The following is a 14,683-nucleotide window of genomic DNA, read 5'->3' on the forward strand; positions in this document are numbered from 1 at the left end:
TATCATCAGTTACTCGGGTCACATTCAGCTTGTTATTTGCATAATATTTGGTATCAGAGCTTGGGGTTGGACAGTAGTTGGGCTGTGAATGATGGCCAGTCTGGGTAACTGGCTAAACACCAGGAGGGATTCCTGTTCTTTCTTGGAGTGATGCTGAGGGGCAGGTGCTAACCCAGGTGGAGTCAAATTCCCCACTAGCCATGTGATCTGAGGAGACTCAGTCTCTGCCATGAGCCTTCCCATTAGCATAATGGGAAGCTGGAGAATAATAACAGCAACCTGGGTTGCTAAGGTTGTGAGCGATGGTGAAGAGGACCTACCCCAGTCCTACCCTGTGCTTTGCATGATTGACACACGGAGACATGCTCAGCACATGTCTGTCTCTCCTCCTTTTGCCTGTTCTCCTTTGGAAGAGTTGAACTCCTCAAGATTGGGAATGTGCTGGCACAGGTCTGGGCATCCATTTCAGGGATGTGGAGAGGTCCCAGCTGACTTGTGCAAACCCATGGACTCTTGATTTTTGTTCTCTCAATAGGTCTTTGATGCTTTTACCCCAAGGCTTCACGATTCCAACAAGAAAGTGAACCAGTCGGCGCTAGAATCCCTTGCCCAGATGCTTCCTATCCTAAAAGAGAGCATCCACCCCATGCTGCTGTCCCTCATCATTGCAGCTGCAGACAACCTCAACTCTAAGAACTCTGGGATTTCCACTGCTGCCTCCACCGTGCTGAAGGCCATGATGGACAGCCTGGGTGAGCATCCCACTGCAGTCCCTTCGGGTCTGTGGGAAGTCCCTGCATCTGGGCCACCACACTCTTTGTCTTAGTGAAGGGTTCTATGGCTGTGAAGAGACATCATGACCACTGAAACTCTCAAAGGAAAACATTTCATTGGGGCTGGCTTAGAGAGGTTTAGCCCATTATTATGGCTGGAAGCATGTTGGCATGTAGGCAGATGCAATACTGGAGAGGTAGGTGAGAGTTCTACATCTGATCAGCAGGCAGCAGAGAGAGTGATACTAGGCCTGGTTCGAGCATCTGAAACCTCAAAGCCCATCCCCCAGTGACACGCTTCCTCCAACAACACTTCCTCCACACCTCCTAATAGCCCCAGTACCTGTGAGTCCCTGGGCACCATTTCATTCAAACCATCACAACCATTTTCTTGTGTATTAGTCAGATGAGTTGCAAACAACTCTGATTAGTATGTCAGCAGCTGTATGGAGCAGGTACAGACATTGTAGGACCTCCAGGTTTCTAGCTGGCGGCTTTTCCGTGTTCCGGTTATGTCTTTGTCAATGTTCTATTGCTGTGAAGAGACACCATGACCATGGAAACTCTGACAAAACAAAGCATATGACTGGGGCTGGCTTACAGTGTCACAGGGTCAGTCCATAATCCCCTTAGTGGGAAGCACTGTGGCACACAGGCAGACATGGTGCTAGAGAATCAACATCTGGATCCTTAGGCAGCATTAGGACAGACACCAGATCTGGCCTGAACTTTTGAAACCCCAAAGGCCCCCTCCAGTGACACACTTCCTCCAACAGGCCCATACCTACTAATTCCTTTCAAGTAGTGCCACTCCCTGATGACCAAGTATTCAAATGTATGAGCATACAGGGCCATTCTTGTTCAGACTGCTGCAGTCTACTAGGTACATGGTCAGGAATGGAGGCAGTGAGAGAGGGCCTGACCTAGCTTCTCAGTCATACGAGCAAAGTGACTTTCTCAGGGCCATAGGGTACCACAGGGGTGAGAGAAGAGTGTTTGGCTAGGTTCATCTGTGCCAGGGGTTGTTGGTGACAGACTGTAACAGAGGAAAAAAGAAGATGGGAAGGCCGGCAGGCAGTGGGCAGTCATCATGGGAGGCTTAACCCTTAAGGTCTACTGAGAAGGTCGTCCCTGAGTAGGGTGGGCTGGGCCAGCATGGAGGAGCCTGTATCTGCAGACTGCCTTTGCTGTGTATCTAATGCGAGGTGGCACCTGGTCTCTGGCACTCACGAAGCATGTGGGGCAAGGCAACCCTGGCATGCTCACCTCGCCTCCCTCCCTCCCTATGCCTTGGCCAGAACTCAATTCCTGGGCCTGGGACAAAGGCAATGTCCTTGGCTAGAGCTACCAGGAGAAGTTTTAGTTACAAATCAAAGGCCTGGCCAACTCCCTTTTTGTCTCCCGAGTTCATAAATATTGTCAATTTCCACATTTTTATCTCAGAGGAAATTTATGATTTGCTGAGTTTGTTACCGCGGAACAAACAGTACAAATCGGGCCCTAAATTACAGCTCACTCACTGCACTGCTCCGGACGGGGGGGCTGCTGTTGCCAATAATCAAGGCTCGGTAAATCACGCCAGGCCCTGAATTTATTGGGAAAGCTACACAAATTAGAATAGGAGGATGAGCCCCCGTCAGGGGAGAGGGCTCTTTCAGCTCTGTCTGCCAAGGGTTTTAAGTTGCTCTTTGCCACTAGGCCAACCTTCCTTAGCATGAGAGAGCCTGGCACTTTGGACAACAGAATTTAGTGTCTCCCATAGTTATGACTCAGGTGCCCTCTACCTAAGAACCTGCTGGACCCACCTAAGATAAGGACTCTAAAAACAGTAGGCCTGGGAGTAGGCTGTATATTAGTCTGTTTCTGCTGCTACAACAAAAATCTCCAAGGATGGGAAGTTTATGTAAAGAACAAAAAAAAAAAAAAAAAAAAAAAAAAGGAAATTTTATTTATGGTTCTGGAAGTCCAAGAGGGTGGCACCAATTTCTGGTCAGCTTTCATGGAGGCCTCATTATGAAATGGCATCACAATGGTGATGGTGTCACAGTTGTGGTTGGTGTCACAGTAGTGGGAGCACCTGCAGAAGAGATTACACCTTCCCCCAGACAAGGTGGTTGTGCTCAGTAGTTTTCTGGGTGAGTACAACTTCTGACCCCAGGAGCCACTTCAAGTGGGGCATGGCAGCATAACCGTCTAAGATCCCCGTGTTCCTGTGCAGGAACAGGAGACAGAGAAAGAATCCTGGGACACTTAGTTAGCCTAGTGAGTGGAGGGGTTAAGCTAGAGACCCTGTCTCAAACTAGGTGGAAGGCAAGGGCTGACACTCAGAAGTTACTGTGATTTACACACACACACACACACACACACACATTCACACACACACACACACACACACACACACACACACACACACACACACACTTTTAAATTTATTTAAAGAACATTTTGGGAGCTAATTCACTTCTCAAGGCCTATATTAATCTCTACGGGCAATGTTCCTAGTGATTTCATTACTTTACGATAACTTCTACTTCCTGAAAGTCTCACCACCTCCCAACGCTTCCAAACCGAGGACCAAGCTCCGAACACAGAAACCTTTGGAGAACAGCACACTCTAAGCATGTAGTTCTCCCTGTTGGGACAAAGTCCTCTTGGAAAGAGCCCTTCTGGTCCACTAGCCAGAGGCTCTAGTACAGGGAAAATACTACAGGTGTGTGTGTGTGTATACTTCTTCTATACTTCTTAGATCAGTACTGTTGGCCTCGAAGGTCCAAGGGAGTCCTATAAAACCCTGGAAAAGGTTCCTGTGGGGCCTACTTGATGGAGTGTGTTATCTTGACTCTGAGTGTGGTTCTGTTTGTGCAGGTGTGGGAATGAGTTGTAAGGGCCAGGTGAGTTTACTATGAAACACACCAGCGTTGATTCTGATGATGTTCTTGACCGTAAAGTGGCAATCTTAAGGATTTAGGTTAGTGACACAAAAAATTTAATCACCCCTAGTGTGAATGACAAGATAAAACCATGTTGGCCCCAGGACAGGCTGCCTAGAGTGAGCTGAGCTTAGCCCAGATGACAAGTAACCAAAGTCCCTACTGCCCAGGGCATTGGGTGTTAGCTGCAGAGTGTCAGGAAGTAGAGACATTGATGACCCAGTGAAGCCTGGTGATTCGAGTCCACTGGACTCCTTGTATGGAGGCTCTCTCAACAACCTGCTTCCTTTCCTCACGGCCCCCCATGGATTCTGGCACCAGGCTGGAGATGCTCTGTCAAATGCTGGCCAGCACTTAAATGTGGAAGGCCAGAGCACAGCATGTTATAGTCTGTTTCCTGCTAATTGCAGGGCAGAAGGATCAAGAGCAATGCCAAGTGAGGCTGCTGTCTTCTGGTTTGATGTCCAGACTGTACAATGAATGGGGAGGCTAGCTTTTTCTAGGATGAGTCTGAAGATGCTTCTCCATTGTGAGATTCGGGGGTGGCATCATCTCATCAGCCACAATTATGTCTTCTGCCTTGGTTTTCCTGAGGGCTTGGATCTTGGACAATGGGTTGGTTGATACAGCAGCTGCTAGATTCTGTAGCCAATCCCTTAGGGTGGAGGAAGGAGTCTGGGCAGCTTTTTCCCTGGCCTCTGCCCTTCATCACCCACTTCCTGCTTTGGGTTTCTCTGAACAAAAGGCTCAATGCCCTTTTTCCTAAAGACACTGAGACCTGATTTCAGGGGATTTTTCTGAGGATTAAGGAAGTGCCAGAGCACAATGGTTGGCCCTGTAGGGCTCTGTTACCATTGGTTTAACTGGAGATTTGCCTGATATAAACCTCAGGTTGCAGACAGTTCTGCCTCCCCCAGATGACCTTGGTGTTCAGGTTTCTCACAGTCAGGAGACTTTCTTAATTTAGCTCAGTCTCTAGCCAGTGCTGGAGAGACCAGATAAGCTTGGGGTACTGGTGGCCTTGGATCTAGTTTTTCTGTGTGTTCTCTGAGTTTAACTGTCTATAAATCATATGACTGGCACTTTATTGTTAACAGGCTTAGGCTCTGTGTCCAGGTGCTTCTCCAATATACCAAACACTCAAAATCCCTGCCTTCTCTAAGTTCCACATTTGTCCAGGTTTACTTCAAATGGATGTAATTTGGATATGTGCTCTTTCATTTAATTCTACTCTGAACAGACATTGGTGCTACATAATCCCAGTCTTTGGGAGGCTGAGGCAGGAGGATTCACATGAGTTTAGGGCCAACCTGGGCTACATGTGATCCCGTCTGAAAAAGTCAAAGAGAAAACAAGTGAAAACCAACCAACGTTCAATGCTACTTTATAGGGTCCCTAGTTACTAAAACATAAAAGGCTCTTTTTATTTTTGTCTGTGAAAATCATGCTTGTTAGCTACTGAGAAATGGAAACTCTAAAGCATTTGAAAAGAATACAACCCATTTATAGCCAATACCAACTCATAAAAGTGTGTGTGTGTGTGTGTGTGTGTGTGTGTCTGCCTGCTAGCTTTCCTTTCTGTCTGCCTATGTGGGTGGCAGGGACAACCTCAGGCATAGTTCTTTGGGATCTGTCTACCTTAGTTTTTGAGATAGGATCTCTCACTGGGACCTGGAATAGCCTTGGAGCAAGTCCCACGTATTCGCCTGTTTCCTTCTCTAGTGTTGGGCTTCTACATCCCGGGGCATAAAAACACTGCAGGCTCCCCTTGTGTATTCTGGGTTTAGAACTCAGGTCTACATGATTGTGTGGCAAGTGCTTTACCGAGTGACCTATCTCCGTAAGGAAAGTGTGCACACCAGCATGGTGATCAATCGTGAACAACCATCGTAAGTCAGTAACTGAATATTACACAGTCCCGATGTGGCCCAAACCAGGTGTGGTCATGCAGGAGACACTCCAAGGAGGGGAACTGATCTACCTGCATGCGTATGTCAGGGCAGCCTGTGGCTCCAGTGTTCTCATACAAAATGCTGTAACTTGTTTAAAGAGGATGCAAATTCAATGTGTAATATCATAATTACATTCACAAATATGCACAGGCAGACCTCCGAGAGCTACACCCTGAGACCCAGTCTCAAAAAAAAAAAAAAAAAGAACCTAAGTAAAAGACGCTAGATGCTAAGGTTTTATTGTTGTTATTGAATCTTTTACTTGGTTTTCGGACCCATACAGCTCTTCTGTGGCTTCCAAGCAGTCTGGAGATAAAATGTCCTGCGGGCCTCAGGGCTTCTCTAAGTGGAACCTCCTGTCCCTTTGTAGAGATGGGAACCACGAAGATCAGGGTCTCAGACCAACAAGCCAGGCCTGCTTTCTTCTAGGCACAGTCTCTTCTGTTCTTCTCACTGTATAGCAAGTCTCGACCGCTTTGGGAGGCAAAAAGAACCCTCTAGAAATGTGGGCCAGGCTAATGGAGTACTGACTTCAGCCTTTCAACTATTAGAGTCCAACATCACCACCACCACCACCATCACCATCACCACCACCACCACCACCACCACCATCATCACCACCATCACCACAATCACCACCATCACCACCACTACCACCACCATCATCACTGCCATCGCCACCCCCCTTTTAATGATGTTTGAAACAGAACTAAGTAAGGGCCCTTGCACATGCTAGGAAAGTATTCTATTGCTGAGCTACCTGAAGCCACATCAAGATTCTTGCCTTTTATTTGATTTTTTCCACTGTGAGAATTTTAGGAATGTTATTATTTACAATAAAACTCATTATAAATAGCAGATACATTATTGATCATATGATATGGGGGCTGATCCTAAATATTAAGTGAACCCATCTAATCCTTACAGCAACTCAATGAGAAAGGAGCTTGGATTATCCCCATTTTAAAGATAGGTAAGTCAAGGCATAGATAGAGGGAGTGGCTTATACAGTGTTATGTACTGAAATAAGATAGAGGCTCTGGGCAACTTGTGCCCAGAAACTGTACCCATTCACTATGCTTTCCTGTCTCATTAAATCTGAATGTGACCCAAGATGGTGAGTCTTACAGAGATGACCAAATCAAGACAGGCCAAGTGTGTACATGTAAACTGCTCTAGCGTTCATAAGCCAGTCAGGAAAAACTACTCTGTAAACATTTACTAGGCAGTGTACTCAGAAAGCATTTGCTAAGCACATGTACTCAGCCAGAATATTTCAAGCACCTGTATTCTATAAGTATTTGTCAACTACATGTACCCTGCAAGCATTAAGGAGGCACCGTATGCTGCCAGTAGGATGTGGTCTGGTTGATCTGCTGGTTGTTTATTTTCAAGGACTTCACAGTAGCACCTCTCTCTGGCCCTGGAGAACTGTGCCAAGGGCCAGGAGCTGGGCTGAGCCCTGTGGACAGGACAAAGGTTGGATAAGAGCTAAATGGGACCACCCACTTATTAAAGCCAGGCTCCTTGACCTCAGGTGCCTTGCTTTGATGTCCCCTCCTCTGAAACCGCACTAAAATTGAAATCCTTCTGTGGTAGTGGCAAGACCTTCAGAGTTGCTTAGTTCAGGGCCTCTGCCACCATGGACAGATATGTACACTGCTGCAGGGATGGCTCAGGTGTCAGGGTGGGACCCTGATGGAAAGGATGGTTTTGGGTTCCTTTCTTATTTGCATACAGGGCACACTCCTGCTTTCTCCCTTGGGCACCCATGCCCTCATCAGAGGTTGGTACCTACTCTAGAAATTTCCAGCCTCCAAACCCTGAGCCAAATAAAGTTTTATTGTTTATAAATTGCTTGTTCTTTTTTTTTTTTTTAAATTACGAGTTTTCTTTCTTTTTTTTTTAATGGAAGCAGAAAATCAACTAAGGACACACACACCTGCCCCTCCTCCCCCTTGGGTGTGGGCAAGCTTCACAGCCACAGCTCTTAGATGGCATTCCACTACCTGCCTTACCTTCCACTAAGTTATTCCAGGACCGTTGTGGTTGCAAAATGCTGGGTGCTGGGCATGCTGGGCACTGGGCATGCTGGGTGCTGGGCATGCTGGGCGCTGGGCATGCTTGGGTGCTGGGCATGCTGGGCGCTGGGCATGCTGGGCGCTGGGCAAAGCAATGAGCCTCCGGGTTCTTGGCAGGAGCAGTAGGGAGGTAGCAGGAGAGTTATCTGAGCTTGCCCCTTTTTTGAACAGACCAAGAGGTATTGATCTAACCTTATGGGTGCTCAGGCTCGGGCTACATGAGCATAGTTTCCCTGGATGAGGTTCATTTCAAATGAAAGAAACCTCCTGGAGGGTAGGGGACTCCTTTGTACTGGTTCTGGGCTCCATGTCCATTCCATGAAGGGCACCAGGAAGTGTTCACTCTGGAAATAAATGACTCTCTGACATGGAGTGTCCTAATGAGCAGACTGTGAGTTCTGACTTACTGAAAGCCTTGACTTCCCAATGCTATCCCCAGCCCTGTGATGGCCTCAGTTAACCCTGAAGCTATAAATACACTCGTATCCATCTATTAATTTCCTTCATCGATTGAAAGCGTCAGCATTTGTGTCTGTCTTCTGTCTGCCAGTCATTCATCTACCGTCTTTCCTCTCAAACCTCACTTTAAGACAATTTAGAAAATCGCAGACCATACGGGAGTAAATGGCAGATCGTTTGGGAGTCAATCTAACCACTTGAGACAGCCCACTCTTCCCCCAATATCCTGTGTTCATTTGCATTTTCAAAAGCTGGTTCCAGGCTGGGATAGTGAACCAGTCATGAAAGTGTAGGTCCTGATCAGGTCCTCTATGGACCTGGGTACACACGTTTGTTTTCCCAGGAGCTTACGGGCTGCTAACCCAATGTACAGAGGTGGCGAATGAGAGAGCCTGCCTTAAATCAGATGGAAGTTGAGGAACAACACCTGAGATTATCTTCCGACCTCCACACACACACACACACACACACACACACACACACACACACACACACAGTGCTCTCAAAGAATTAATTCAGCACCCCATAGGACCCCTTAGTCATGAGGGCATCGGACACCCAGCACCATGAGCACCTGCTGTGTTGGAATGGCTGGCAACATCATGGTCACAGATGTCCTCATCTCTTTCAGACCACCTTTGCCTCCTGCAAGCGTTTGCTGGGCGTGTGCGTTTTTTGACTGGTCCTGCAGTGCTAGATGTCACAGATCGCCTCTCAGGTGAGCACATTTGACCCCACACAGCCTGTCTATCACTGTTCTCTCAAAGGACTCTTAAGAATTTTCATAGTCTGCTTCTTCTGTGACACTCTTTCTGCTGTCGGGTGACAGTCTTTGTTTTTGGTCAAAGTAAAGCCTGAATGAAGATAACCAAATAGTTTCTAAAAATATATTTATTTTTTCTTACAAACCTGGGTTCCTCTAGCCCATTGAGCACCTTTAGAAAAGGGGTGTGTGTGTGTGTGTGTGTGTGTGTGTGTGTGTGTGTGTGTGTGTACATGCACATAGAGGAATCCATTTAGGGATTTTTGAGAGAGGAACTTGCTAAGTAGGTTAGGTTGGCTGGAGTTTACTCTTCAGTGCTAGGAATATAAAGCATGAACCACCACACCCATTTATTTAGTTATGCATTACCATCTATTTATTTATTTATTTACTTATTTATTCTCTTATATATCTATCTATCTACCTACCTATCTATCTATCTATCTATCTATCTATCTATCTATCTATCAATCAACTATCTAATGTGTCTGGGGACCATGGTTCTGAGGTGGCTGAGATGTGAGTCTGTGAGAGAGTGTAGGCTGGGTGGCTGTGGTGGGCAGGTTGTTGTTCTTGGTCTTTGGAGGCCAAGAGAATAAGTATGCCTCATCAAAGAGGGAGCACCTCATCAAAGAGGGAGCACCTCATCAAAGAGGGAGAATTTCATCAAAGAGGGAGTACCTAATTACTCAGAGAGCCAAGGTCCATGAGGGTGTGTAGGCAAGTATGGTGGTATAGAAGGAGCTCTGATAGAGAAGGGCTGGTGAACCCATTGGTGGAGGTCAGTGTCTTGTCCCTGGACTAGGTTAGAGTTAGGAGTTAAGGTTGGAGTTGGGAACAATTCTTGGGCTTGCTCTCATTTTTCATTTTTTTTATTTGTTTTGTTTCCCTCATTAAAAAAACTGTTTTAAGATGCACATAACGTGCATTTTTACCACTATCTCCATTTAAAGAGGTTCTTTGGTATCGAATGTGTCTGTGACATTTTCCAGCTGTCATTATTGTCCACGCCTCTTCAACTGGAGCTCTCAGTGGAGAGATGCTCAGCGGTTAAGAGCACTGTCTGCTCTCCCAGAGGTTCTGAGTTCAATTCCCACCAACCACATGGTGGCTCACAACTATCTGTACTAGGATCAGATGCCTTCTTCTGGTGTGTCTGAAGAGAGTAACAGTGTGCTCATACACAGAAAGTAAATAAATAATTTTAAATAAAAAACCCTGAAGCTCTCACCATATCAAACAGTAACTCCCTGTTCCCTTCTGCTCCTGCAACTACCTTCCTACCTCTAGTCTCATGTGTACACGCACATGTGCACACATGTAAGCCAAGGATGACCAAGGGTGTCTTCCTCAGTTGCTCTCTACCTTTTTATAAAACTACATATTTACTAATTCTATGTATGTTAGCAGAAACCCCAGGAGATCAGAAAAGGCATTAGATCTTCTGTGTGTGCTAGAAACTGAACCCGGGTGCCCTGTAAGAGCAACAAGTGCTCTAAACCACTGACTTAGCTTCCCTATCTCCATCACCTTATTTTTGAGACAGAGTCTCTCATTGAACCTGGAGCTTGTCAGTTTGGCTAGATTGGCTGACCAGACAGCCCAGAGATTGTCTTTTCTTTCATTCGCCACTGCTGAGATTATAGGTACATCGTACGCACACATGCCTTGCTCTTTTTAAGTGTTTGTTTGTTTTCAATTATGAGTTCTGGGGACTGGGCTCCAGCTCTCATGCTTTACTGACAAAACCATTTGCTTAGACCCAGAATGTTCTATTTAACATCTTCAAGGCTCCTCATAGAACAAGCCTTTTCTGGCAGATGCTTCCAGGATGCAAACCTGCCTTCCCAGCCATCACCTTGACATCTGAGGGAACCGTGACAAGTGGTGGTCCCAGGAGACCCTCCCCCCAAGATCGGAATGAAGGAACCTTGGCGTAGTTATGTCAACATTTATTCCATGATAACTCTGTGGAGCATATCCATTTCTCTGAGGGGACATGCAGGCCATCTGGTTTCCCTCTGTTCCAGAAATCAGAGGAGCATTCTAGGTTTTGGGAGATGTTAATTTGATAAAGGAAGGACAAATTGGGGATTTTTAAAGCTCCAGACTAGGAATCTAGATATGGAGCTCCTCAAGTTTGGAGAACAATGTAGGTGAAGACTTTAGAGTCAAGGTTAAGTAGCCTCTGTCTCCAGTGAGGCCTTTATGAAGGAAAGTCCTTGGCCTGAATCTTGTCTTTCTCTTCTGAGCAATGGGCTCACATTCATTCTTTTAGCATGAAGTGGAGCCTTGAATTTCTAAGTGTTGAACTGAAGTAGGGACACATAGTCTAGAACATTACAGTTTCTTGGCCTTATACATCAGTGAAGCACTGTTCTTGCTTGGCTACCTCTACTACCATTTGAGCGGGCAGCCCCAGACCAGCCTCAGGCCAGGGCACCCTTTCCACGAAGGCCTGGGAGACTTTGATTGTTGGTTGTAACCCTGATACCTACTTTGGTGATTAGGTTTACAGGGTTGGATTTTGAGATTACTACGTTTTGAGGTTCTTCACTAGGATGGAGGGTCTATTTGGAGCCCTATGGCTTAATACATTCATCTTCACAGACTGCTGCTTGGTAGATGTCCAGATGCTGGGGAGGCCTTGTGGATCCTGTTCCTTGCTTGGGGTTTTATAGACCAGACTGCTTCTTTGGAGAGTCTCAACTTCTCTCCCTATTCCTGAAGCTGCTAGAGTCAGAGTCAGGACCCTGGTACCCCTGACAAGCTAATCTCTTTTGCCCATCCTCAAGAAGCCAGCTGCAGAACAAGTTATAAGGAAAAATAGAGAAAGGAGAATTATTTAATGTGGTTACACTGGGAGGAGCAACAAAGAGGCCCAGTGGCCTTCCCCAGTCCAACTTTGGGGTCCTGACCTGAAGGTTAGGTTGGAATAGAGGCACACACAGCCACATTGCCCCAGACCAGGTGCATTTATGTGCACCGTTGCCTCCAGTCTTACTGCCGGGCAGTGGAAGGACCAGGGAGACAAGTGCCTCCACTGGTTGGCAGCAACCCTCCACCTTTTCTTTCTAGCAACACAGGGTTTCTGGAGAAATTCCAGTTTCTTAGGGGCCATTGTCTCCATAGTCAAATTGTCAAAGCGAGGGTTACACGTTATGTCCCTAGGATAACTTCACTCCCACCAGGTCACACATTGGTAGTGTAGGATTTCTTGGTGTTGTTCTGACGCTCACATGGATTTCACATAATGCAATACTGTCTCCTGTTTGTCACCTGCTTGCTTAATATACCTGACATTTATTTACTATGAGATCCTAATGATCTTAAAAGCTGCCTTAGGCCTGTGGTCCTGACTTTACGAATGTTAAAAGGCTCAGAGAGGTGGTGTGCCTTTCTCAGGTTCACACAGAAGCAGCTGGTGGAGGTGGGATTGTGACCCACTTCGTCCCCCTAACTGGGTCAGAGGGAACTTGTTTTGATCGTCATGGACCTACCTCATTTGCATTGGCTTTGTGGTCCTTTCCTTCATAAAAAATAAGATTGTACTTTATGACTGTTATAAGTACAAACCAATACTTCTCTTCTGATGTTAAAATAGATTGAAACATTTTAACGGGCCTCTAAGTGTCTTGAGCACAGGGCCTAGGTGGAAAGTAAGCCCTGCTGGGTGCCTGTCCTTCGGAGTACGGAATGGGTGATGTCAGAGATGGGAAGAGAGAGTGTACAGCTCAAATGACCCTCTCCCTTTTCTTTGTGACAGTGCTGGTTGCCTCAGTCTACCCTCGGAAGCCTCAGGCTGTGGAGAGGCACATCCTTCCAGTCCTCTGGTACTTCCTGAACAAAATGGCTGGCAATGGCGTGCTGCCTGGGCATGGCGGGAACTTCCGCGCAGCGGTGTGCAGGCTGGCCAGGAGTCTGCAGGAGCAAATGGGGTCCCGCCTGAGGGACTTCGCTGCCAGTCAGCCCCAGCAAGTCCTCAAGACACTCCAGGGACTTTTAGCTTCTGAATCTCTGGGGACCAACGACAAGGTCACCGAGAGAGGAATGGCCACTGACACCCCGATGACAGGAACCATCTGTCACCAGCACCTAAATTAAAGATGTGTCTGAAATGGGCAATTATTATTTTTTACCTTATTTTATTTTTATGTTGGAGTCGCCTCATGGCCTACTTTTCCCCTTAGGGTCCCCAATGTATATAGTATATTTTGAAGTAGAAATAAAAGAATTGCTTATTTTTCCTAAGGTTTTCTTATCTTACATTTTTTTTAAACCATAGAATTTTCCAGTAGACAGGTTTATGAAACATGGCAATCTTGAACCTAGTTTTAGATCAGATAGTGATAATTAGCTAGGAAAGAACCATCTAGACCCACAGGTGGCAGGAATACAGCCCCTACCTCCACATCTGTGAGCATCTGGAAGCTCTCCTGCATCTCAGTGCCCTTAGCTGCTCACTCAGATGTGGTCTGTTAGTCATTGACTAGATTAGAAGTTATTGTACCACATGTCTTCTAACAATCATGCCTTAGCCCTGTGAGTTAAGTATCTCTTTATCCCATGGGACTTTCTCGAAGGATCTGCCCAGCTTGTCTCAAAGCAGGAAGGACCTGACAAATGTACCACTAAATGCCTCAGCCAGAGGTTGCCCATCTGGCTAACTCTGACGAGGACTAGATGATGTTTTATGTTTAAGTCAGCATGGGTGGGAACGTGGTCGAGGACATGTGGTAGAGTCCTCATGCTGTACAATACCTGGATGTCACATGGCTATCTGAAATGGCACAGCTGTTATAGATAGGTTAACTCATGGGAATTCTGGTCTTAGTGTGGGGCAGGTTGTGAGAAAGCAGAGAAAAGTATTGGTTCCTAAGGCAAAGCCAGGGATCCTGACTAAGAGAGGAGAGTCTGGACATCCTTGTGGTAGACTTGGTTTGCCTTCGCCAGTTGGCAACAATATGACTAGGATTTAAGAGCTCAGGTCACTGCCTTGAACACACAGTCAGGCAGCTCTGACATGGTAAAGGCTAAAGGGGTAACATTTCACTATTGGTCAGGGACTCAGACATAACACCATATAGGGGACAGGTACAGATGGTGAAGTTCTGAGGCTCAGGAGGTTTTCTGGCAGGGTCTGCTCACCCAGAAGAATCCCCCTGTACCAGCCGCCATCTGGCCTCTGGGTTTGATGAGAGTTCTGCACTGTTTTGAGCCTCTCTAGGGGAGTCAGGCCCTCAGCCAGGGAAGCTCTGTGCCAGATGGATGTTGGCCAGTCTCCCCCACCCTCCCATGCTGAGTGGGTGATTGGAAGTCAGGTTGGGGCTTAGCTTTTAATAGCCGGCTTAAGTATGACTTTGGGTCATTCCAGAGCCAGTGTGAGAGGCTATCACCCAGTGGTGACCCTAGCAGGTCTTCCCAGAAGCCATCTGAGTCTGGACCAGGAGAAATTCTTACAAAGGAAGTTATGCAGATACACTCAAAGAGGGTAGATTTGTAAATATTTCTAAGGATTTATATAATTTAACTACCTGTTTCCTTGTTGTCTGAGCAAGCTTTTTTTTTTCTTTTTTCAGTTTGTATGTGGTGGTGGTGGTGGGGAGGGTGGCAGAGATCTGTATTTTCAGCTTGTCATGATCCAAGGAGGGATGAGCCTATGCTAAGATTCTTTGGAATTTTTAACTCCCAGGGAACCAGTAGCTGACAGAGATTTTTGAAGGCA

The 14,683-nt window shown here is 46.5% G+C and overlaps 1 protein-coding gene across 1 annotated transcript in view; it reads left to right on the forward strand.

The window, feature by feature from the left end:
• Positions 1–13,062, forward strand: part of TOGARAM2 (TOG array regulator of axonemal microtubules 2) — a gene marked incomplete at both ends in the record, with an annotated part of 41,578 nt that extends 28,516 nt beyond the window's left edge. Inside the window, 3 exon segments of the mRNA XM_080911392.1 lie at positions 536–752; positions 8,827–8,913; positions 12,725–13,062. Of these exon segments, the coding sequence (XP_080767518.1) occupies positions 536–752; positions 8,827–8,913; positions 12,725–13,062 (642 nt within the window).
• Positions 13,063–14,683: the final 1,621 nt, after the last annotated feature.

Source organism: Micromys minutus (assembly GCF_963924665.1).
Source record: "Micromys minutus genome assembly, chromosome: 1".
NCBI lineage: Eukaryota > Metazoa > Chordata > Mammalia > Rodentia > Muridae > Micromys > Micromys minutus.